Genomic DNA, 22,916 nt, shown 5'->3' with positions numbered 1-22,916 from the left:
TGGCTGTTAGAAAGATGGCTCTTGCTGTAGTAGTTTTTATTAGAGTGCAGGTCCACTGGGGTGAATTGAGACTAATGCTTTCTCTTTAGGAGGGCACATACAGGGCTTAAACTCCTGCCTGTACATCGCAGTTTGTCTGGTGTTCTCAGTGCGTTTTGGCAGGACTCTGTCTTAACAATTGTTTTAGTTTTGTAATGAGACAGTTTGCAGTGTAGTTATTCAGTCTGTACTTCCGTCTGTACTGTTACGTGTGTCTCAGGAGAATTCCTCAGTAGATTTCAGTCAGTCTGTGCTGTTCTCAGTGTGTCTTGGCAGGACTCCTGCGCTGTCAGTAGATTTCAGCCAGTCTGTGCTGTTCTCAGTGTGTCTTGGCAGGACTCCTGCGCTGTCAGTAGATTTCAGTCAGTCTGTGCTGTTCTCAGTGTGTCTTGGCAGGACTCCTGCGCTGTCAGTAGATTTCAGTCAGTCTGTGCTGTTCTCAGTGTGTCTTGGCAGGACTCCTGCGCTGTCAGTAGATTTCAGTCAGTCTGTGCTGTTCTCAGTGTGTTTTGGCAGGACTCCTGCACTGTCAGTAGATTTCAGTCAGTCTGTGCTGTTCTCAGTGTGTCTTGGCAGGACTCCTGCACTGTCAGTAGATTTCAGTCAGTCTGTGCTGTTCTCAGTGTGTCTTGGCAGGACTCCTGCGCTGTCAGTAGATTTCAGTCAGTCTGTGCTGTTCTCGGTGTGTCTTGGCAGGACTCCTGCGCTGTCAGTAGATTTCAGTCAGTCTGTGCTGTTCTCAGTGTGTCTTGGCAGGACTCCTGCGCTGTCAGTAGATTTCAGTCAGTCTGTGCTGTTCTCAGTGTGTCTTGGCAGGACTCCTGCGCTGTCAGTAGATTAGTCAGCCGGCGTACCTCCGTGTGTGTTGGTGTTTTTTTTCCCCTGTCATTGATTTTGCGAGATGGTAGCCGGCTGTCTCTCAGCTTGGCCTTCAGCCAGGAGCTGTCGCCGGACGGCGGTATGAGGGGAGATGGCCACTCCGCGAAGAAAAAAGAAGCTGAAGCTCAGGGTTGAAACATCTGGTAGCTGGTCGACCAGTTCAGACCAGCTCCATACTGAATGCGGTTTGACCAGCTCATGTTTTTGAAACAGCTGGTGTCTGGCAATTTCACGCCGGCCATAGCTGGATTTTACACCAGCGCTCCTTTTCTCCACTACCACCTCATCTCCTATCCAGAAGTATGGGGAGAGGAGACAAGTGGAGAAATGGAGGATACATTTTTTCTTGTGACACACCCCTGTCACAACTCCAGGCTCTGGAGTAGACCTCTCACAATCAGCTGTTTACCTTGTCCTGGTACTAAAGGTGCCCTTCCCTCAGGGTGGCCAGGGAAGGGCCCCACCTGTTTTAAATTGTAATGTGATGTAACATGATGCAGTGAGACTTGTTGGTCTTTCAGATACAGGACATACACTGAACAGGAGTGCTGGCAAGGAGAGAGTATTGGAATTTTTACCTGGAAAACATCCGGGGTCAATCCAGTCTTGCGGCAGCCACTGGTCACAGCAGTCCTACCATTGTTTTGATTCTGTACCTGCCCTCCTCTACGTAGACACCAGATCTGGTCCCGTCTACATGGAGGGGATGGGTATGGGGGGGGCGGGGATTCCACAGCTAGCCCTTCTGTGCCTCGCCACTGCCAAACCATGTCTGTGACCAAGCTGGCTGTCTTTTGTTTATAGATCCCTTTTCAAGGTTCGAAAGTCAGCCTTCCTTAAATTGAATCTTGGTTTTTTTCATGGATAGGACCATGGGTTTACTATGCTATGAACAGATTTGTCTCTCTCTCTCGCCTTCTCTCTTCCTCCTCAGCCTACACACTCTGGGGCGTTAAGCATTTGTAAGCGTGAGTGTTTTCTTTTTGTGTATGTAGGCCTATAAGTTTCCCGAAGTGAAAAGCACGTCTGTGGTAAGGGCTGTGGAAAAAACCTGGCATTTTCTATCCGAAGTCCGGCTATCTGCGGGTCTTAAATGGCAAATGGTAACAGATCTTCATTTCCATCTTCTGTTTGAAATGTAGTAATCCAAGCAACACAGTCATCTGCTGCAAGTGTCGTCCAGTCACAGTATTTTTGGTTTAGCAGATGATGAATCAGAGGTCAGCTATTGACACAGAATCAGGCTCTTTGTTTGATGTGATGAGGTTTTGCAGCGCTACGTTGCCTAGTGACGCTTGCTGCTTTCAGGAAGACAAGGCTTCGGCTGTCAGAAACCCGCCCCCGTCGAAGACGTCAGTTGCTTCACACGCGCCGTCTTGACATTCAAATAGTGGCAGAGATCTTAGACAGCAGAGCGCTGTGTCGAGAAATTTTAAGTCTCACCCTGTCCGCACTCAGTGCCTGACTCTGTCTGCTTTTACCCGCCGCTGTTTCCACTGCTGTGGATTTTCAGTACACAGAAATTCATTAACATTTTACCCAGTGTGTAAAGACCAGACCTGGGTGACCTTGGATTCAAATGCTTTTCTGTGCTCCATTGATCTTGCCTGGTGCAATTGAGCCAACAAAAGAGGACCTCCAAAAATCCAGCTATGACCATCTTGAAATGACCAGCTACCAGAAAAAATAGCTTCAGCTGGTCAAACCATCTTACGTATGGTGCGCGACTGAACTGGTCAACCGGCTACCAGCTGATCCAAAACTAGCTTGAGCTGTTTTTTCAGCAGGGTTTGCACTTTTTGTAATTTCATAGGTTCCAATACACCAGACAAGCTCAGTGAAGCACAGACAAGTATCTGAGTACAAAATAGTGTACGTACTTGACCCTGGTCTGTTGACTTCCAGTCTATGGCCTATGTCGTATGTTCCCCTCTCCCTCGCGGACAGCCTGCAGAAGGCCTCAGAGGTCCTGGTTTCTAGCCATTTCCAATCCACATAACTCGACCAATGGCTGGCGTAGTTATTGTTTGACTTACAAGGCCTTACAAGCAAGCCAGGTGATGTTTTTAAATAATTTTGGTTGTAGAAAGTTGTGAAGACGTACTCTCACGATTTTATCAGGTTGCAAACACCTCCTTGCAATGTTTTCCTGGAAGTGTGATCTAGACCTATTTACACTGGAGCTGTGAAGTTGTGGTTTTGAGGTGCTAAGCATAAATTTAAGCTGTTAAAGTGTACCAGAATTGTTATCATTTAACCCCACTTCTCACTTCCTTGTTGTACCATTTTAAAAGAAAATTGCCATATCATCGTGTGCTACCTGGGTTTATTTGAGGTGTTTTTACAACTGAGTATGTACTGGAGCAGTTAAAGTTAAAATACCTTGCTGAAGGTTTAAGAATCTGTGCCTGATCACCGGAAGTGAACTCATATTCTGGTTTGATGCCCAGTCCTCAGCTTTGATGCCAGATCTCCACAGTAGTCCATGAGAGTAAGACATAGTGGGAAATGGAGACGTTTTTCTTGGGAACACTCAGCGAAGCCGGACAGTATGCAGTGGACAGGTAGATTTGATTAATTCTCCTGTCATAAGGACCAAGACAATCCCAGTGTTTGTCTGACAATTCACCGTCTGGGTGTTTCTAGGGGGGTTTCTGTGACTGGTATTGGAAAGGCATGAACTCGCAATGCCGCGTCGGCCATTTTCTGAGCATGGCCAAGCACTGGGCTCAACACTGGGTGCCGTACATCTAACACGGGGCTATTACAGTGCAGTGCAGCTCATGTTAGATTTGTGTCACTGTGTCTGGCAGCATGCAGCGCTGGGAATCGCCTAATCCAATTTCCAGTGCCGAGCCCTGCTGCGAATAGCGCCCTCGCATCCCCCCGTCCGTGCCGTGAGGGATGGAGAGTACGGGGAGGAAAGAGGGGAGGCCGACCTCCGTTACTTAAGAGAGGGGGAGGTGGAGTGGTGTGCAGGGAGTGGGAGAGAGCGAGACAGAGACAGAGGAAATTAGGTGTTCGTAAAGAAAGAATGTGAAGCACCGAGGATACTGGGCTATTCTCGGACGGTGTGTGAACGTCACTGGAGTGTGTTAGGGAACGGGGTGAAGAGTAATTGGCCGGTTGAGTGCTGGGTCTCGTCTGGTTATATGTCATGACTAATTTCTGTGTGATCTGTTTTGTCTTTCTTTGCGTGCTGGCAGCATTTGTACCAAAATCCCCTGCTGTGTGTGTGTGTGTGTGTGTGTGTGTGTGTCACTGTGGTGTGTGGGTGTGCGGTTGTGTTTGTGTGTCTGTCATTGCGGTCTGGGAGTTGTGTGGCTGTGTGTGTGTGTGTGTCATTGCGGTGTCCTTCTTCCTCTTTTTTTATTTAAAAACTCGTGATGTGTTTTGTAAGAGGTTTCTTTTCCATTTGCTTATTGCGTCTTGAATCTACCCAAAAAAAAAAAAAAAGAGAAGAGAAATGCAGTCATCAGGGAAAAATGTGCAGCTGTGTTTAAAGCAGTGGCACGGAGCGAGGTCTTTTCACGGCAAAACCGCTGTGGATGAGAGAGGAGTGGTGTCACTGCGGATGAATCACCACTTTATGAAATATATGTTGCCCGCTTCTTGTGACTGGATTTGGTTTCATGAATTTCTCTTCTGACAAAGCATCTTACACTTCCTTCTTCTTTGCGAAAACATTAGAGGTGACTTGGAAAAGGAATGGCTGAAAAGCGAGACAGCGGTCACTTCTGGTGAGACACGGCCGCTGATGCAGGGAATTGTGTAAAAGGCAGACATGACCGCTTCTCCAGACAGACCTGAAGGCCACAAACACAATGGCTTCATGTGTTGTTGTCCTCCTATGTTCACATTAAGTGTCCGGGGCCATGGCTGTCATTATAGTCTGCTTGTAGTCCACTGCATTCTGTATCGTCAATAGCCAGCGGCTTTCAGAAGTGTCACCTCATACTGTATGTGTATGACTTGAGGGTGTGTGTTGAACTGAAATGTTAATTATCGCTTGTGTTGACTGCATGTACTCAATGGGGATGGTCAGACTATAATGACAGCCATGGCCCCGGACACTTAATGTGAACATAGGAGGAGGCAGAGATCATATAATAATAGATCTTGTTATGCAAGCCATACTTTCCTGGAGAGGCATAATCCAGCTGTCTCTCAGCAGTCACATGGCACGCACAGAGCAGGAGGCGTCCAGTCTGGGAGCTGAACAGACCCAGGTCTCCACTGCCCTTCCCATTGGCTCTGGTGGTCGTGGTTACCACGAAGTGTGATGGAGGCCTTATACCACTGTTATTATGATGTAATAAGGGGTGTGGCCACAGTGGAGAGTCAGCCACTGAGTACACTTATGACAGAAAAACCTGTTTTAACCTGTGTGTGTGTGTGTGTGTGGTTGTCTGCGTGTATGTGTGTGTGTGCAATAATGTTCTCTTTGTGCGCTACATCTTTCTGGCAAAGAGATACGTAAATACTGTATCTATAGGGTACTCCCCCAGCGACAAACATTTGTACCGTTTCAGGCACTTTCCGTACCTTTATTTCTGAGAGCGTCAAGTTTTTGTTTATTTAATCCACAGGCTATGTCCTGTTAGCACACATAGGTTTTCAGTAGTAAATGCTCCAAAACTGAAGCGAGCGCCATCGAGCCCCGCATGGAGTTGATTTTTCTTTTCTTTCCCCCCCCGTTTCCCCGCAGGCTATTTCCTGGAGCTGCTGAACGGCTCGGAGCGCTCGGTGCAGTCCTTCCTGTCCGTCTACGGGTCGCTGTACTCCCAGAACGCGCACATCTTCCAGGACCTGTACGGGGAGCTGCGGCGCTACCAGCGCGGCGCCAGCGTCAACCTGGAGGAGACCTTCAACGACCTGTGGGCGCGGCTGCTGGAGAGGGCCTTCAAGGCCTCCCACCCGCAGTACGTCATCGGCGACGAGTACCTGGAGTGCGTGGCCAAGCAGGCCGAGACCCTGCGGCCCTTCGGCGACGTGCCCCGCGACCTGAAGCTCAAGGCCAGCCGCGCCATCATCGCCGCCCGCTCCTTCGTCCAGGGCCTGACCGTGGCCGGCGAGGTGGTGCGCAAGGTCTCCCAGGTACGGCCAGGGGCGGGAGGGCTGGTGTCTGTGGGTGGTAACGGAGTCCTAGCTGGGCCTTGTGGGCTATAACTGAGTCGTAGCAGGGCCTTGTGGGTGATAACTGAGTCGTAGCAGGGCCTTGTGGGTGATAACTGAGTCCTAGCAGGGCCTTGTGGGTTATAACTGAGTCATAGCAGGGCCTTGTGGGTTATAACGGAGTCCTAGCTGGGCCTTGTGGGTTAGAACTGAGTCGTAGCAGGGCCTTGTGGGCTGTGTCCACCTTAGCTCTCACTGCCACTAGCCAGTGTAGCTTGCAGACCTGGGTCAAATACATAATTGTTTTTTATTCAAATACTTTTATGTGTTTCATTAATCTTTCTTGGTGCAATTGAGCCGAGCAAGGGGACCGGAAGGTGGGGTTTGCACTTATTTCATAGTATTCCATATGTTCCAATACACCAGAGAAGCCAAAGTGTGAAGCGTAGAAAAAGTATTTGAATCTAAAACACTTATTTGACCCAGGTTACCCAGCTAGCTTGGCCTTGGAGCTTGGAGAGAAGAATAGGATATCCATAACCTTTTTACTCTTTAAAACTGGATGGCAGTTTTTTGTTTGTTGGTGAAAGAATGCAGCATTTTTTATATATAACCGAGGTTATACTTGGGTCACAGGAGGACCGTATGGCCTGTTCTGTCCATTGTGTGTTCTTATGTTCTCATCATTCCATTTTAATAGAACAGAAAGTACTGCAGTGGGCTCCTTCACTGCGGAACACAGAGGTTCTGTCCAGTTCTGCACAATGAATAGTTACGGATGTCCTATTCAGCTGGCTGGGTCGTCTCTCCTTGGCCAGGCAGCCGGGCAGAGCTACACAAAGCTATCGGCCAGAGGAGGCTAGCGCTCGGGTCAATTCCATTTCGGTTCCCTTGATTCAACAAAGCGTTTATAATTCATTCCCCGTTATGAAAAAAATTTCATGTGAGGACTTGGAAAAGAAAAGGTTGCATTTCAATTGCCGAACTAAAATGGAATTGACCCCCAACTCTGTCCATCCCTGGCTTTCTGTATTGCCATTTATTTTGTTAGGGGCGGGGGGGGGGGGTTCAGTCCAAGAACTCAAGGGTATTTACTTAACTGCCTGTAACTTTACAAATGGAAGGCAGTCCTGCATTTCTGGTTGCTGTTGGTTTCTGTTTAAAAACCCAATGAAAGTAACAGTGTCTCAGGTTGGCTTTTCAGAGAAGAAACTGCGACTGTTCATGCTCATTACATTACATAAATTAATTAAAAAAAAAAATTCTATATAGCGCCTTTATCCAAAGCGCAGTACAATTGATGCTTCCTGTTTACCCATTCATACACACACTCACACACCAACGGCGATTGGTTGCCATGGAAGGCACCGACCAGCTTGTCAAGAGCATTTGGAGGTTAGGTGTCTTGCTCAGGGACACTTCGACACAGCCCGGGCGGGGGATCGAACTGGCAACCCTCCGACTGCCAGACGACTGCTCTTACTGCCTGAGCCATGTTGCCCCAATTAATGTCTTATCCAGAGCGACGTACAGTTGATTAGACTAAGCAGGAGACAGTCCTCCCCTGGAGCAATGCAGGGTTAAGGGCCTTGCTCAAGGGCCCAACGGCTCCTCTCTCTTTCTCCTCTTTCTCTCTCTTGGTTTCTTCCGGCCTTCTTCAGTATATGTTCTCCCAGAATCAAATATATCTCTTTTGTCAGTTGGCTCACAACACAATATCAATCCACTTTCTTCTGCGGTGATAATATTCAGCAGTGGGGAGAAAAAGCTAATTGGAAGGAATCAGCCTTTGTTTTTCCAATCAGATGTATTTTTAACATGAATGTGTTGTGCTTCAGTGACCGCGTGTGACAGACCCAGGGAGTCCGACGAGGAGAATTAACATCTTGGCGAGTGATACAGAGAGATTGGGCTTTTATTGGCTTGTCTGTGTGCGATATCCATAAATAAGTCTTCATATTTTATATAGGTGCTAAACCTGTCTGGCTCAGTTTGATTTATTATCTTTATATCGGTGCCAAATTATCAAGTTGGCAGGCATAGCCGAATACAATAAAGGAGCTTGTTCAAATTATTTGGGTACAAGAAGGCAGGCATGTATGTGCACGTGTATGCAGTGTCTTCTTGTAATGAGCTGTGCTCTGTCCCGACTTTGCGCGCCCTCAAAATCCTTCCCCGGATTCCAGTGCTAGGAACCATGGGATGAGTCAATTCAACAAATACTATAGATCTCCATTGGCAGAGAAAAGGGCAACATATTGGGGAGGTGCGTTACCCTGGCATTTCGGCAGAACGTCCTGTTCCGCGCCCCCCCCCGGGACCTGCCAAATTACCATAAATCCTCTTCTCCTCCTCCCTCTCTTTCTCTCTTTCGCCCGTTTCTCAATCCCTCTCCCTCACACTCTCCCTCTTTCAAATGTGCTCAAACTGCCGTTCTGCGCTCGTTTAGAGGAATGGAGCCAGCAGCTGTCTTCATTTTCTCCTGTCCTCTGCATATTTCATGATTTTTGGCTTTGAAGGGAGGGACTTGTTAGTCAGAGAGGAGGAATGGAAATATGTTGGCAATTAGTGCAGCTTTTTACCCAGTGTCGCTGGGACCTTTTAGCGCCTGCTGCTGCCATCTCTGATGAAACTGATCGTGTGTTTAGAAGCTTTAAAAATACTCAGCTGATTTGTCTAACAGAACTGATATTGGCATTGCCGTTCAGGCTAATGTAACAGCGCTATGCTAACATATGAACTGCTTCTACTAAACCCTAGAGGCTGGGGATAATTATGATATCATAAAAGCCGTCTTATCCTGCCATAAAATGTAGCTATGACCAGCTTGAAATGACCAGCTACCAGCTGTTTCCACACAGAGCTTGAGCCGGTCAAACCTTGTTGAGCTCGGAGCTGGTCTGAACTGGTCAACCGCCTACCAGCTGTTTCAAAACCTAGCTGGAGGTGTTTTTTTCAGCAGGGTAAATATACAATCCAATTCTCAAAGTCAACAATCCACATGTACATTTTGAATCACGGGTTAAATGTACCTTAAGTGCACTGTAAGTACACTGTAAGTACCTCACTGAGGATATGGACCCACAATCTGTGGTAAGGTCCAGTGGTAGAGAACCACGCTAAGGGTGCATGCTAACTGTGAGACGCGTGGAAAGCGCACTCAGAGACGGCTGAAGCTGCTCTCTCCCCTGGCTTCAGCGCTGAAGCTGTCGGTCGGCGTTGCTAAGCGAGGCGGGGGGAAGGATGAAGGGAGAGGACGCACAGACGGGGACCGCCCGCATGTGAAAACGACTTTGCCTCAAGGTCACCCTGCCGTTCCTCTCTCCGCCGTGCGGAGGAGTGGGGGGTCCCCGCCGTCTCCCTGGGGGACGGGCTGCGGCTGTCACACGACAGGCGCGAGGGGGAGAGAGCCGGCGCGGAGCTCCGCAGAGCTCCAGCGCCGCAATTAATCTCCCATTTATACCCGGGATCCCTTCCCCCGCGCCGCAGCGTGCTGTAGCGTGCTGTAGCGGTGAAGGTCAGAGTAAAGAGCCGTGGTACCTGCTCTCGTTTGTTGGAGTGGTACAGGGGGGTGGGGCGTGAGGGGCTGTGTTTTACCCCGGGGTCTCGGTACCTGCTCTCGTTTGTTGGAGTGGTACAGGGGGGTGGGCTGGGTGGGGCTGTGTTTTACCCCTGGGTCTCGGTATCCTGGTGAAATCTGACCGGCCCAGGGTGGACCTGTGGAGTCTCACATCTGTTAAGGCTTTGGTTGTGTATCGCGTGACCAATCGAGGAAGCCGCAGCCTAATTGAGTGCCTTGGTGAGCATTGGTGTGCCTGCATGCAGGTTCACACGTGTGCAAGTGTGTTTATGCAGGCGTGTGACATCCTACCATCTTGTCTTGCATGTGTTAACCTTAAGGACCTGGAAATGTCATTACTGTGCTACTGATGCTCAGTGGAAAAACATATATTTCTGCAGCTGATAGAAGTCACGACCCCCTAGTATTATTGGAAACGTCATAAAAGTTTTTGTTTCTGAGCATTTAAATACAGTATGACTGTACCTCATTATTATTTGGGGTCCAGGCTAGACGCCTTGTACAGTATGACACCAGATGTGCTTAATAATGCCTGAAACTGTGTGACACTGTGGGTACCTGTCTCAGCTGGGCGTGTTGAAAGGCACAGTCTGCTGGATGCTGTAACACACCTACAGCTTTGATATGGAACAGCAGGGGGGTGACGTAGATTCTTTATGAGGAAGGAGGTACTAAAGCCCTCCACTTTAACCACTCCTGTATCAAACTCTAAACATCCCCCCACTCATCCAACCCCCCCCCTCTCCCTCTCTCTTTCTCTCCTCCCTTCGCTTCTACCTGCTCTGCGGGACTCTTCCACCCCATCCCCCCTTCCCCATCTTCAGATACCTCCACGTGCCGTGAACGACCTACTCCGTGTCTGATTGGCACAACGGGGGGGGGTCCATAAGGCACAGAATTGAAATTACAGCTCGCCTTTAAACTGGCTGCGTTACGCGGCATGGTTACCCAGCGCGGAATTTACCCCTCCCCTTACGACGTGAAACCTTTTGAAGCGCCGTACAAAGCGCATCGCTTGCCGTCTCCTTCGCCCCGTACCGCTATTGTCGCAGCGGGGAGAAAGGATGCGGATTTTTCCGTCTTTGTTGCCGCTCCGCCTGCGCCCGACGGCGAGGCCGCTGCCTGTTAATCAGCGGATGACTGAGCGCTCTCGCTGTGCGCCGCGCGTTTGCAGGCCCCGCACGCGCCGTCTTGGAGGCTGAGGGAGGGGAACGGCTAATGCTGTCAACAGACCCGGGTAATCTTTGTTTAAACACTGTTTTTCCTTTTAAATCCCCCCTCCGGGGGGGGGGGGAGGTTTCGGTGTCTTAAGCGGCAAAGCGAACAGGATGCGGGTCGTTGCGGAGGAGGAGGGGGGGAACGCACCGAGGATGAAGGTGTGAAACACGAATGAAGAGTGAAGTGGAAATTGTGAGTGGGCGATTGGGCCTTGGTGGGGGCTGACGGTCCGGCGGTTGAGGTGGCGCTGTTGCGGCCCTTACGGAGAGGCAGTTAACCTCGGCTACGCCTGTAACAGTCAAGCTGTGCAAACAGGCAGCGGCTTATGTAGATCTGCGGGCCCCGCCATTGGCCCTGCGTTACAGCTGCAGCTGGGCGCCTGAATAATGCAAAGGCAGGCCAGTTGTGTGCCTGAGAGCGGTGTATTAACACCCCACCCCAAAGCCTCCCCTTCATGGCTCTCCCTACACCGCTTTCCTGTGTCCTGCACCACAACTCCTGTTTCCCAGGCCAGTTAAATTATGTGGCAAAAAAAAAGTACAAAAAAAAACTAGGCCGTGTGCAACGTTGCTCTTTTTTAGCAGGGGCGTCAGCCAGCCCAAAGGGCTCAGGGAAACTCATACTTTCCGTGTAGAGGCGAAAATAGGTTCTTGCCCGTTCCCCCGGTCGCCTACGATGTCGCCCCCTTGACAACGATGTCGCTGAGAACAACAGCGGCAAAACAAACAGACCTGATGAGGGGAGGAAAGTCCCTTCACAGGGAACGGGAGAGGAGACGGGGGGGGTGGGTGGGTGGTGGTGGAGAGGGGGTCTGAGAAAAAGGCGAAAACGTTTGTTTCGGAGGGAGAAAGCCGTCTGCAGTGAGTCACTTTCGCTCCGCCATGTTCCCGTAGCGCTAAACGAGCGCTGCGGCAGGCTCACACAATCTCTGTGAGCGCTGGATTTCACTCACTCATGTTCCGCTCGAGCGGGTAATCACGGTGGGATGCAGTTTACACCTCATCCCTCTGAACACGGATCGCTGCGCCGCTGTACACTGCCTAATCAGCCCGGTCCCAGAATCAGGGGAGTTTAATAACTCTCCCACTGTCCTCGGGTGGCTATATACCCTGCGTTCCCTCGCCGGAGTAGCACATAAAAGGCCATCAACCCATTTGCTCGACTGCAGTGGCTCTTTGCGGAGATATTCCGAAACCCACTTTATCGTAATTGCTGTGCTTTGTTCACTGTTTATTTTCCTGCCCTAAAACCATTTGCGGTTCGTACTGTATTACAGGATTTTGTTAATCCCACTTCTGTCTGTCTGTCAAGCCCCAGTCCTCCTAGGATGTCACACTGACTGAGATTACCCAAGATCAATGCAGATGACTCAGTGAATTTAGACTGCTGAGTGCGGGCCTTTGTCTTGATTCAGAGCCGTCATGGCTCCCAGACATAGCCAGTCTGAAAACGTGTGGCCTTGCCCCTTAGCCTGCCCTGGCTCTACCCCTGTAAAATGGACCAGGACCCCCGCATGGGAGAGTTTTCTTGTGATAGCAGTGCTTCACTCGATCATTAAAAAAAAACCCCGAAACAGCCGAGAGATCATTTGTGATCCCTTTATACCTTGGTATTGTAACAAATGTAGACCAGAGGCTGCCCCACTTAAAAACAAAAGGCTGTACTGTACTTAGAACAGATATCGGTATGCCACAATAAAGCAAGGCTGCCCAACCTGTAGGTTTTCATTTCAACTCTAATTTGGCACCGATTCTACTACTAATTAGCTGCTCTAGTTGTGTTTAGACCTGTGTCAAATACATATTTAGATAGATAATTACATTTTATATTTACAGATGAGTAGGAAACTCGCCTCAAGCACCAACAATGTGTAGCACCCACCTGGGTGATGCACAGCTGCCAATTTGCGCCAGAACGCTCACCACACACCAGCTGAGGTGGAGAGGGAGAGCTATTTTGTTTTTGCCAATTGAATGCCAATGTGTGTTGGATTCCAATACATGTCTATGTTCTTTTGATCTCACCTGGTAGAATTGAGCCTGCCAAGAGGGCCAGCAGGTGTGGTTTGCACTTTGAGTATTTCATCAGTTCCCTCCAATAGACCAGATGAACTCATAAAAGTATTTGAATCCCAAATAAATCTGTATTTGACCAAGCTCTGGCTTTGTTAGAGTTGAACTGAATACCTGCAAGATGGTAGATTTCCAGGAGCAGGGTTGGGCAGCCCTGCTCTGGTGGGTTAAGAAGGCATGTGAGTAGTGGACGAGTGTGACTGTGCCTGGTGAGGTCAGATATCAGGGCTGATGTAGCAGCAGTAGCATTAATATTTACTGCCCCCTGCAGTGTGCCAGGGCAACGGGCTCAGAACCAATCAAAAAAGATTGTTAATTGCATCAGGTCCATTCTCATTGGCTCACACACTTTCGTGGCTCCAATCAGTGGCGGGGGCTGCTGGGAAGATGGAGGCAGATGTGACAGAGGGAGTCGCGATGAGGGTGACGCGTGGGCGCCATTTCTGCCTCCTCACACCTCACCAGACTCGGCCCGGGGCAGCTGGCAGTGCGGGGCACAGGTGTCTACGGTCACTCACACTGATCTCACACGTGCGATGTCCTGTTCAGCCGGGCTGGTGTTTTAATCCCACTCTCTGCTGGTTGCCAGATTGGTGCTCCTTCTGATCCCATTGGGTTTACTGGCTGGAGGGTTCGCCGCACCCTGGGAGAGCAGAAAGACACACACTCTCTCTCTCTCTCTTACACACATGCACACCCACACACATGCACACAGGCACACACACACTCACCCTCTCACACACACACGCACACACACACAAACACGCACACACACACACTCATACACACACACACATACACATACACTCACACACAGACCCACACACATACACACAGACACACACACACACACATACACACAGACACACACACACACACACACACACACACACTCACCCTCTCACACCCACGCACAAACACACACACACACACACTCATACACACACACACATACACAGACACACACACACACATACACACAGGCACACGCACACACTCTCACACGCACACACACTCACACAAACAGGCACACACAAACACACATATACACACACATACAAACAGGCACACACACACAGGCACAAACACACACACACACACACACACACACACACACACACACATCCTGGCTTATATAAAACACGGAACCTCGTGGGCTCTTCCCCTCGGCCTGCTTGGAGCTGATGACTCACAGATGCTCTGCTGCTTTGATGTGGCGTAATCCGTCCGTTTAAAATATCCACCGCTTCCATTAGAGCGATCTGCAGATCTGTGGCCAGGCCAGCACTCTGGAAGCAGGGCCACCAGCCCCCGGGCTGAACCCACTCTGGATAATCACGCCTGCTAAATGCCTCACAGTGATGTATGTAATGTGTACATAGCAGGCATGGGAGCTGGGGGGAGCATACTCCAGAGTCTATAAGACTATTCTGGGGTGATTTCTGAAAACTAAGGCACTCACCCAGTGACTTCAGGAGGTGCTGACTGATTATTAAAAAGGAATTGAAAGCCTTGCACTCTTTTTGCTCCAAAATACTTTTTAATTATTTAACAACTATTTACAAACCTTTCCTCACAGTGCCTTCGTTATGGCGTGCAGCACGGTCCTAGTCAGGGACCATAACAGTAGTCACAGAACCTCATAAATACACGGCCAGTGTCTTCAGTCTGAGCAGTTATGCGTTCACTGATGACATACAAAAATATTGTTTGGACATGTTTGACATTCTAATTAAAAGCTTCTTAGGGAGCTTCTTAGAGATTACTGTCAATGTGTCAAAAAATGGGACTAGGCTCGCTGAAATTGTCAGCTCCAATTTTCTGAAAGGAGGTCTCAAAGCTGATTTTCAAAATAAAGAAATAAATATCATTGTCAACTACAAGCCGTTAAATAGATCTGCGATTCATGTCAAGATATTTCCTGTTGACTTGTGTGCTGCAATGTAGTGTGATGGCATTATCATGTTGTGATTAGATTTTATTTTTTTATTTCGTTTTTTCTCAAATGAAGTATATTAAGTATATTCCCCTTTGTGGAAAATTGCATTGGTGACTTGTCGCACGTTAAAGAAATACGAAGCCCTCAGTGACATTTTGTGAATACGGAGGTAAAAATATGTACTTTTCTTCTGAAGCATAAAGGAGTGGGTGTCTATCTGTTTGTCTCCCAAAGCGTGTAATTTCACAGTGCTCGCCCTCAGATTGCTTGGCAAACAGGGATGTGTTTGTTGGTTAATGATTGAGGTGCAGTGTTAATTGCTGTCCAGACGCAGAGAGAAAGGGAGCTGGAGAATCACTGTGCTGGCCTCTCATTGGGCAGAGAGCAGTGGCGCTGTGTGTGTGTGTGTGTGTGTGTGTGTTTGTGTGTGTGCGTGCGTGTGCGTGTGCGTGTGTGTTTGTGTGTGTGCGTGCGTGTGCGTGTGCGTGTGCGTGTGTGTTTGTGTGTGTGTGTGTGTGTGTGTGTGTGTGGGTGTACCTGTGTGTCGCCATATGTGCATGAGTACGTGAGAGAGAGAGAGTGAGAGAGATGGTAAATGCCTCATCAGACTTAAAGCTGTGGCATTAAACCAGACCATCGTGCATTTAGCACTGCAGATGAAAGCAGCTGTGAGATTTGTGTTTGTCCAGTGTCTGCTGTACAGGCCTGCGGAGACCCACCAGCTGATGGGCCTCACTGGGTCCAGGAAATGGGGCTGTTTAGACAGGCTCAGGAGGGGAACTAGTGCTCTCCCGGTTACTGTGTAGTGTTCAGGGTCCTGTGCTCTCCCGGTTACTGTGTAGTGTTCAGGGTCCTGTGCTCTCCCGGTTACTGTGTAGTGTTCAGGGTCCTGTGTTCTCCAGGTTACTGTGTAGTGTTCAGGGTCCTGTGTTCCCCAGGTTACTGTGTAGTGTTCAGGGTCCTGTGTTCCCCAGGTTACTGTGTAGTGTTCAGGGTCCTGCGTTCTCCAGGTTACTGTGTAGTGTTCAGGGTCCTGTGTTCTCCAGGTTACTGTGTAGTGTTCAGGGTCCTGCGTTCTCCAGGTTACTGCGTAGTGTTCAGGGTTCTGTGTTCTCCAGGTTACTGTGTAGTGTTCAGGGTCCTGTGTTCTCCAGGTTACTGTGTAGTGTTCAGGGTCCTGTGCTCTCCCAGTTACTGTGTAGTGTTCAGGGTCCTGCGTTCCCCAGGTTACTGTGTAGTGTTCAGGGTCCTGTGTTCCCCAGGTTACTGTGTAGTGTTCAGGGTCCTGCGTTCTCCAGGTTACTGCGTAGTGTTCAGGGTTCTGTGTTCTCCAGGTTACTGTGTAGTGTTCAGGGTCCTGTGTTCTCCAGGTTACTGTGTAGTGTTCAGGGTCCTGTGCTCTCCCGGTTACTGTGTAGTGTTCAGGGTCCTGCGTTCTCCAGGTTACTGCGTAGAGTTCAGGGTTCTGTGTTCTCCAGGTTACTGTGTAGTGTTCAGGGTCCTGTGTTCTCCAGGTTACTGTGTAGTGTTCAGGGTCCTGTGCTCTCCAGGTTACTGTGTAGTGTTCTGGGTCCTGGAGTGGGAGGCTGTACCTGTAGGTTAAGACTGGTGCTAGTTATGTATGTTTCAGCGAGGACACACCACTTTAAACAACTTAATATGCATAGACGCAACAGTGGATAAAAATAAGGTGCTGAGGAATAAAGATGTTTGTTGTAAACATGAGGAGTAATGACGGAACGCAGGGAGCAGCTGCTCTGTGTTTGCACAGTCTGCATCTGTTTAACAACGTGTGTTTGTGTGCATGCCAGTGTGTTTGTGCAGGCGTGTTTATGTGTGTCAGCGTGTGTGGGCATAATCTGGCAGGCCCACCTCTGTCTCCACCGTCAGGCCCTTCCCCAGGGCTGATGGGCTTTGGGCATGCTGCTCTCCATGGTGCTGGAGCTGGGAAGTACCCCCTGAGTCAGGGCAGGAGTCCAACAAACCCTCACTTTTCCATCAGTCAAACCTCGACACGCCTATACTCTCGACCGCTCTCAGTTTGAGGCAAAACTGTCTGACAGGAACAGACTACCGACTCATTGTTTTAAAGTAGCGCTTCACCAGTAATTTGTACAAAGTGCAAGTGTTTTTATTGTCTCTCAGTTCAGTAGTTCCCAGTTTCAGCCTGAATTATAATTTAATGTTGATCTTTAGTCTCTAAATTGTCACAGCTTTTCTCCCTGACAAAACGCACATATTGTGAGTGTGCTCACTTCTTGTACTTGGCAACAAACGGTATTTGTTTGAAACAGGTCTGGGCCCATGCACGCACACATAAAACAGAATGTGATTCATCTTGTAATAGTTAAAACAGAAATTCATGCCGATCAGTTGCATTTGATATAAGAAATGCAAATAATCTGTCCAAATTGGCTCGACATCTGAGAGGCACTGGGAGAGAAGGAAGCCGAAGCCTCTCTAGCAAATATTTGACACGATTAAGAATGAGAAAATCCAGGGAAATTCGGTCAGCAGTCAACCAGTTTATACAAGAGCGGATATGACAGAAACCATCGGGGACAGCAGCTTATTGGTATTAACCACGCTTACACCGGTTTCTGCATCAGTAAGTGTGATGACCTCGACCCAAGGCCTTCTGGGATACATGAATTGCGGCGTGCGGGGCACACTGGGTTTCATAACTGTGAAATCGCATTACAGCTGAGGTGTGGACGTTTCCTTTCTGTACTTCTGAGAACGGCGCTGCATACTTTGAAGCTGACACTTTGAATTTCATGATCTGGGGGTTTTGTTTAAAACCGTTGAACTCTGCCGCAGGATCGATTATCAGGGTTAAAAATTGCTCAGTCCCCCCCCCCCCCCCGTGGCCGGGGGCCCTTTAACTCTAAAGGATGAAACGCGGTTTAATCCTCCGCTGTTTGCTGCGGCTCACCGGGTTCCCCTCAGCCCAGATCGTACTCGCGCCATCACTTTCAGCCTAAATGATACTTTAATGTCTGTCCTTAATTTCTCAGTCGTAATAGTTTCCTTAATGATTTCATCCATCTTGCTAATAACGTTCACATGCTGATTTTCCGTAATGAATTCAGCGAATGTAATCATCTGAGCATCCCGTATGAAAAAAGTGTAGAGGTCTGGAACAGTATGGCAGGTCTACAGCTTAGTTAGAGGGTTGAGAAAGCCTCCACAGGGGGCCTCAGATAGACTCATTTACTCAACAGGTTAGAGGGTAATTACACTCCAGATCACACTTTTAAACTGTAATCATGTTTGCATGCCTACTTTACAGTGAAACATTTGAATCCATGTCATTATTACAACATTTATGAAATAATATAATTTTGGCATAAAACCTAGCAGAAAAGTGTGTTCTGCTGCCGTATCATGTTTGACAATTGCTTTCTGCAGTCTGCTCTGGCCTCTCCATCATATAGATGTCAATCAAGATATTGAGTCAGAAAATTGTTAACGACCACAAATTTGTCAGTTTAGTGTTAATGGCTCATCTTCAGCGCCGGAAAGCCAGTTCTCACGGATACTACACGAAACACTGTATGGTTAAAGAATACTTTATGCAAATGAAGGCACACCTACTCTACCAACCGCAGAATGCATTTTTTTGTAAATTGCGTAGAAGGTGGAGCCAGGCTGAAACAGAGAGTGCAGTTACTCCATGGGAAAGCCTCCATTGGGATGGCCAGGTGAATAACGCGTTGTTAAATCTGCTCCCCAGGTCCCCCTCAGTCCGGAGTGTGTCCGGGCCATCATGAAGCTGATGTATTGCCCACACTGCCGCATGATGGCCTCCGTCAGGCCCTGCACCAACTACTGCAGGAACGTGATGAAGGGCTGCCTGGCCAACCAGGCCGACCTGGACACAGAGTGGCAGAACCTGGTCGGTGAGTGCAGCTTGGGTCCTGGGCTCAGGTCGTGCTGTTCATTTACGGCCCCGGAGAGGCACAGAGTGCTGGCTTTTGTTCATCATCCGAAGACCAGCAATGATTCAGACCCAAGAAACCTGGGCCCTGCTCCACAAACCGGGATCGCAGAGTGAACTGCACACAGTAAAAGCCGGAATAGCTCTTTTTACTTCAGTCCTACAGTCTACATGTCTACATTTACTTCAATACTACAGTCCATGTTCCAGATTTTGGAGGCTTCTGGGTCTTACTCAGTGCAGTTCAGCTAGTCCAGCTAACTCAGTAATCCTGCTTTGTGAAAAAGGCCCCAGGTGACCTGCATTAGCAGCTGCTTTAACTGATCAAGTGTTGATTGACAGCAGAGCCCAGCAGATCCTGTGGCTGTCCAGTACCAGGATTGGGGTCTGCTGTGCTAAACTGTTCAAAATGAGTTCTGCTGGTGGCCAGGATTGAAGAACACTGTTCTACACCGTTCAAAATGAGTTCTACTGGTGGCCAGGATTGAGGAACACTGTGCTGAACTGTTCAAAATGAGTTCTGCTGGTGGCCAGGATTGAAGAACACTGTTCTACACTGTTCAAAATGAGTTCTGCTGGTGGCCAGGATTGAAGAACACTGTTCTACACTGTTCAAAATGAGTTCTGCTGGTGGCCAGGATTGAAGAACACTGTTCTCCACTGTTCAAAATGAGTTCTGCTGGTGGCCAGGATTGAAGAACACTGTTCTACACTGTTCAAAATGAGTTCTGCTGGTGGCCAGGATTGAAGTACACTGTTGTACACTGTTCAAAATGAGTTCTGCTGGTGGCCAGGATTGAAGAACACTGTTCTACACTGTTCAAAATGAGTTCTGCTGGTGGCCAGGATTGAAGAACACTGTTCTACACTGTTCAAAATGAGTTCTGCTGGTGGCCAGGATTGAAGAACACTGTTCTACACTGTTCAAAATGAGTTCTGCTGGTGGCCAGGATTGAAGAACACTGTTCTACACTGTTCAAAATGAGTTCTGCTGGTGGCCAGGATCAAGTAGTTCAGCGCGTCACGGCGGTTGTGCGCGTTTCTGTGGTTTTCACTTCACACTGCTCTCCTCCCTCTCTCCCGCAGACGCCCTGCTGCAGGTGACGAGCCGCTTCGCGGGGGAGACCAGCGTGGACGTGCTCATTAACTCCATCCCCCTGCGCATCTCAGAGGCCATGCTCACCATGCAGGAGAACAACGAGGTCTTCTCCAGCAAGGTGGGGCCTGAGGACCGGCTCTGCTCTCCCAACATAACACAGAGACAATACACACACACACACACACACACACATAATGCTGTGCATACACACACACACACACACACACACACATAATGCTGTGCATACAAACACACACACAGACCCACACATAATGCTGTGCATACAAACACACACACAGACCCACACATAATGCTGTGCATACAAACACACACACAGACCCACACATAATGCTGTGCATACAAACACACACACAGACCCACACATAATGCTGTGCATACAAACACACACATACACCCACATATAATGCTGTGCATACAAACACACACACACACACACACATAATACTGTGCATACAAACACACACACAGACCCACACATAATGCTGTGCATACAAACACACACACAGACCCACACATAATGCTGTGCATACAAACACACACACAGACCCACACATAATGCTGTGCATACAAACACACACACAGACCCACACATAATGCTGTGCATACAAACACACACACAGACCCACACATAATGCTGTGCATACAAACACACACATACACCCACACAAATGCACACACTCAAACACACCTGTACATGCACACACACACACACACACGTGTATGCACACACTTTCTCACACCTACACCCATGCATATGCATACACACATTCACACTGAAACACACACACACACACACACACACACACACACACACACACATTGGTGCACTTCAGTAGATTGGACTGCTTACTATGGTTCCTGCTGTGATGGGCCCGTATCTCTCCCCAAACTGCCTCCCCGTGTCAGACCGGTCCCGGAGGAGCCTCTGTGCTGAAGAGTCACACCATTCCTCATACTGAAATTCATTGTCACGGTTTCTCATTTTCCCCCACCTCCTTTTGACGGCCCTCTGTACCTGTTACCGGGGAAATGGAACGGGTTTGATTCCCTGTTGTAAATGACTTGAAAAAGCCTCTTTAACTGCAGTTAGAAAGGTTAGGTTTACAGAATGAGAAAGTCCTCTTAAAGCAAGACGGAACAATAGGAGGCAACAGGCACTGTGCCAGAGTTAACTTTGGGAACATTTTATGGATCAGCACCCTGAGAATCTCTCTCTCTCTCTCTCTTTTCTCTCTCTCTTTATCGTTATCTCTCTCTCACACACACAGAATATGTGAAGAAATCTAAACACTATTCTATGCTGATTGCAATCAGGCAGCATGTGCTGAAAGCAATGCCGTGTTAGCCAGTATTGCTCTGCAAACTCAGGTGGTGTGTAAAACAGTAGTCTCTTTTTTTTCTCTCTGTCTATCGTATACGCACACATACTGCTGTTCTGCGAGGTGAAATATTTCATATGATTCATGTTCTCTGTCTGGAAAAGATCTATTGTTGTTCTATGTGCAAGCTGGCACAGGGAAACCTGGTGTTTCCGTAACGAGCTCCAGACTGCAGTTTCCCTCTGGCTGGGAAGTACCCAGGCCAGCCCTTAATGTTCTTATTAATTTACTTTTGAGGTGGTTAAATGACGTTGCCAAAACAGCAGAAATGCTATAAAGACATGTTGCTTGCTGTGTGTTAGCTACTGTGGCTGTAGGGCAGTATTTCTAGCTACTGTAGTGTATGAAAGCTACTGTAGAATCTCCTCATAGTAATTGAATATGCTGCAATATATTGTAAATGAGCATATACAGCAACAGTATTTTACAGAATGTTTTCTTTTTAATATTTGAATGTATCCATGACAATATAGGCAATGCTTTATAGTGGCCCATATGTTGTGATGTTTTTCAATATTTTTCTAGTAAGTTATTTGAATATGTTTGGAGTATATTCCAGGTACATAAGGGCCAGGGGCAGCAGCCATTTTGTTGGTTGGTGGTTGGTGAGGGAGCCATTTTGGCAGTAGCCCATCTGATGACGGGGCCCCTCTGTTTGTGGCCCTGCAGGTGTTCCAGGCGTGTGGGTCCCCTCGGCTGGCCGCCACCCACAGCTCCAGGTCCGAGGAGCCCAGGAAGCGGGCGAACGCTGCCGCGGATTCCAAACCCCACCTCACACTCACCGTCAGTGTCAAGCTGGAGAAACTGGTCAGTAAACCTTCCCCCCAGACACACACACACTAACAATACACACACACAAAAACACACACACACACAAACACACACATACACACAAACACATACAAGTAATAGGCACTGGTACACACACGCTTAAAGATAACACACTCACCGTCAGCGTCAAGCTGGAGAAACTGGTCAGTAAACCCAGATAACAGATAACACACGCGCACTCACAGATAACATAAACACACATGTGCACACACACACACACACACACACACACACCTGCTGCAGTATTTTAGCAGTGCGTTTCTCATCGGGAAAATTCCGTCAGCCATGACACACAAGAAGGACTGATGCCCACTCGTGTCCCTGCAGGTGTCGCCATGGCAACGTTTCAATGTTTAGTTTTTTTTTTTTTTTCGCATGTAAATGATCTTTTATTTATTCATTATTTATGTGTTTTTCAGATGCGTTTTTCAGGGGTGACTAAGAGCCGGGCATCTTGGCTCGCTCTGTAAGCCCTTCACGTAGCGAAGGTTTCAGCGCGGCTTCTCGCTTTAGCGCGGTAGCTAGCTCAGGGGTACACGGCTGCATCCAACCCGCAGCTGTCTGGAGACAAAATATAGTTTTAGTTTGATTTTTTGTTTGCTATTGAGCAACAGTCTGTACAGTACAGTAAGGTTTAACATAATTGTAATATCTGCATTTTGCTTAAATGTACTGTTGTGAATAGCGTAGGTGTGTCTTTGGAGAAAGAGGCTGGCCCGATCGCTTACTTCAGCCCCGCGGGCAGGGGTGGTGAGAGCATAAGCATGATTTCGCTGTGTTACTGCCGGCGATTTTCTCCTCGGA

The 22,916-nt window shown here is 48.5% G+C and overlaps 1 protein-coding gene across 1 annotated transcript in view; it reads left to right on the top strand.

The window, feature by feature from the left end:
- Positions 1-22,916, top strand: part of gpc1a (glypican 1a) — an 88,829-nt gene that overhangs the window by 57,280 nt on the left and 8,633 nt on the right. Inside the window, exons 3-6 of the mRNA XM_061239870.1 lie at positions 5,627-6,015; positions 18,579-18,744; positions 19,869-19,999; positions 21,951-22,088. Coding sequence (XP_061095854.1) covers positions 5,627-6,015; positions 18,579-18,744; positions 19,869-19,999; positions 21,951-22,088 — 824 coding nt within the window. The remainder of the gene's footprint in view (positions 1-5,626; positions 6,016-18,578; positions 18,745-19,868; positions 20,000-21,950; positions 22,089-22,916) is intronic.

This window comes from Conger conger, chromosome 4 (assembly GCF_963514075.1).
Source record: "Conger conger chromosome 4, fConCon1.1, whole genome shotgun sequence".
NCBI lineage: Eukaryota > Metazoa > Chordata > Actinopteri > Anguilliformes > Congridae > Conger > Conger conger.
This window is presented reverse-complemented; position numbering and strand designations above follow the sequence as displayed.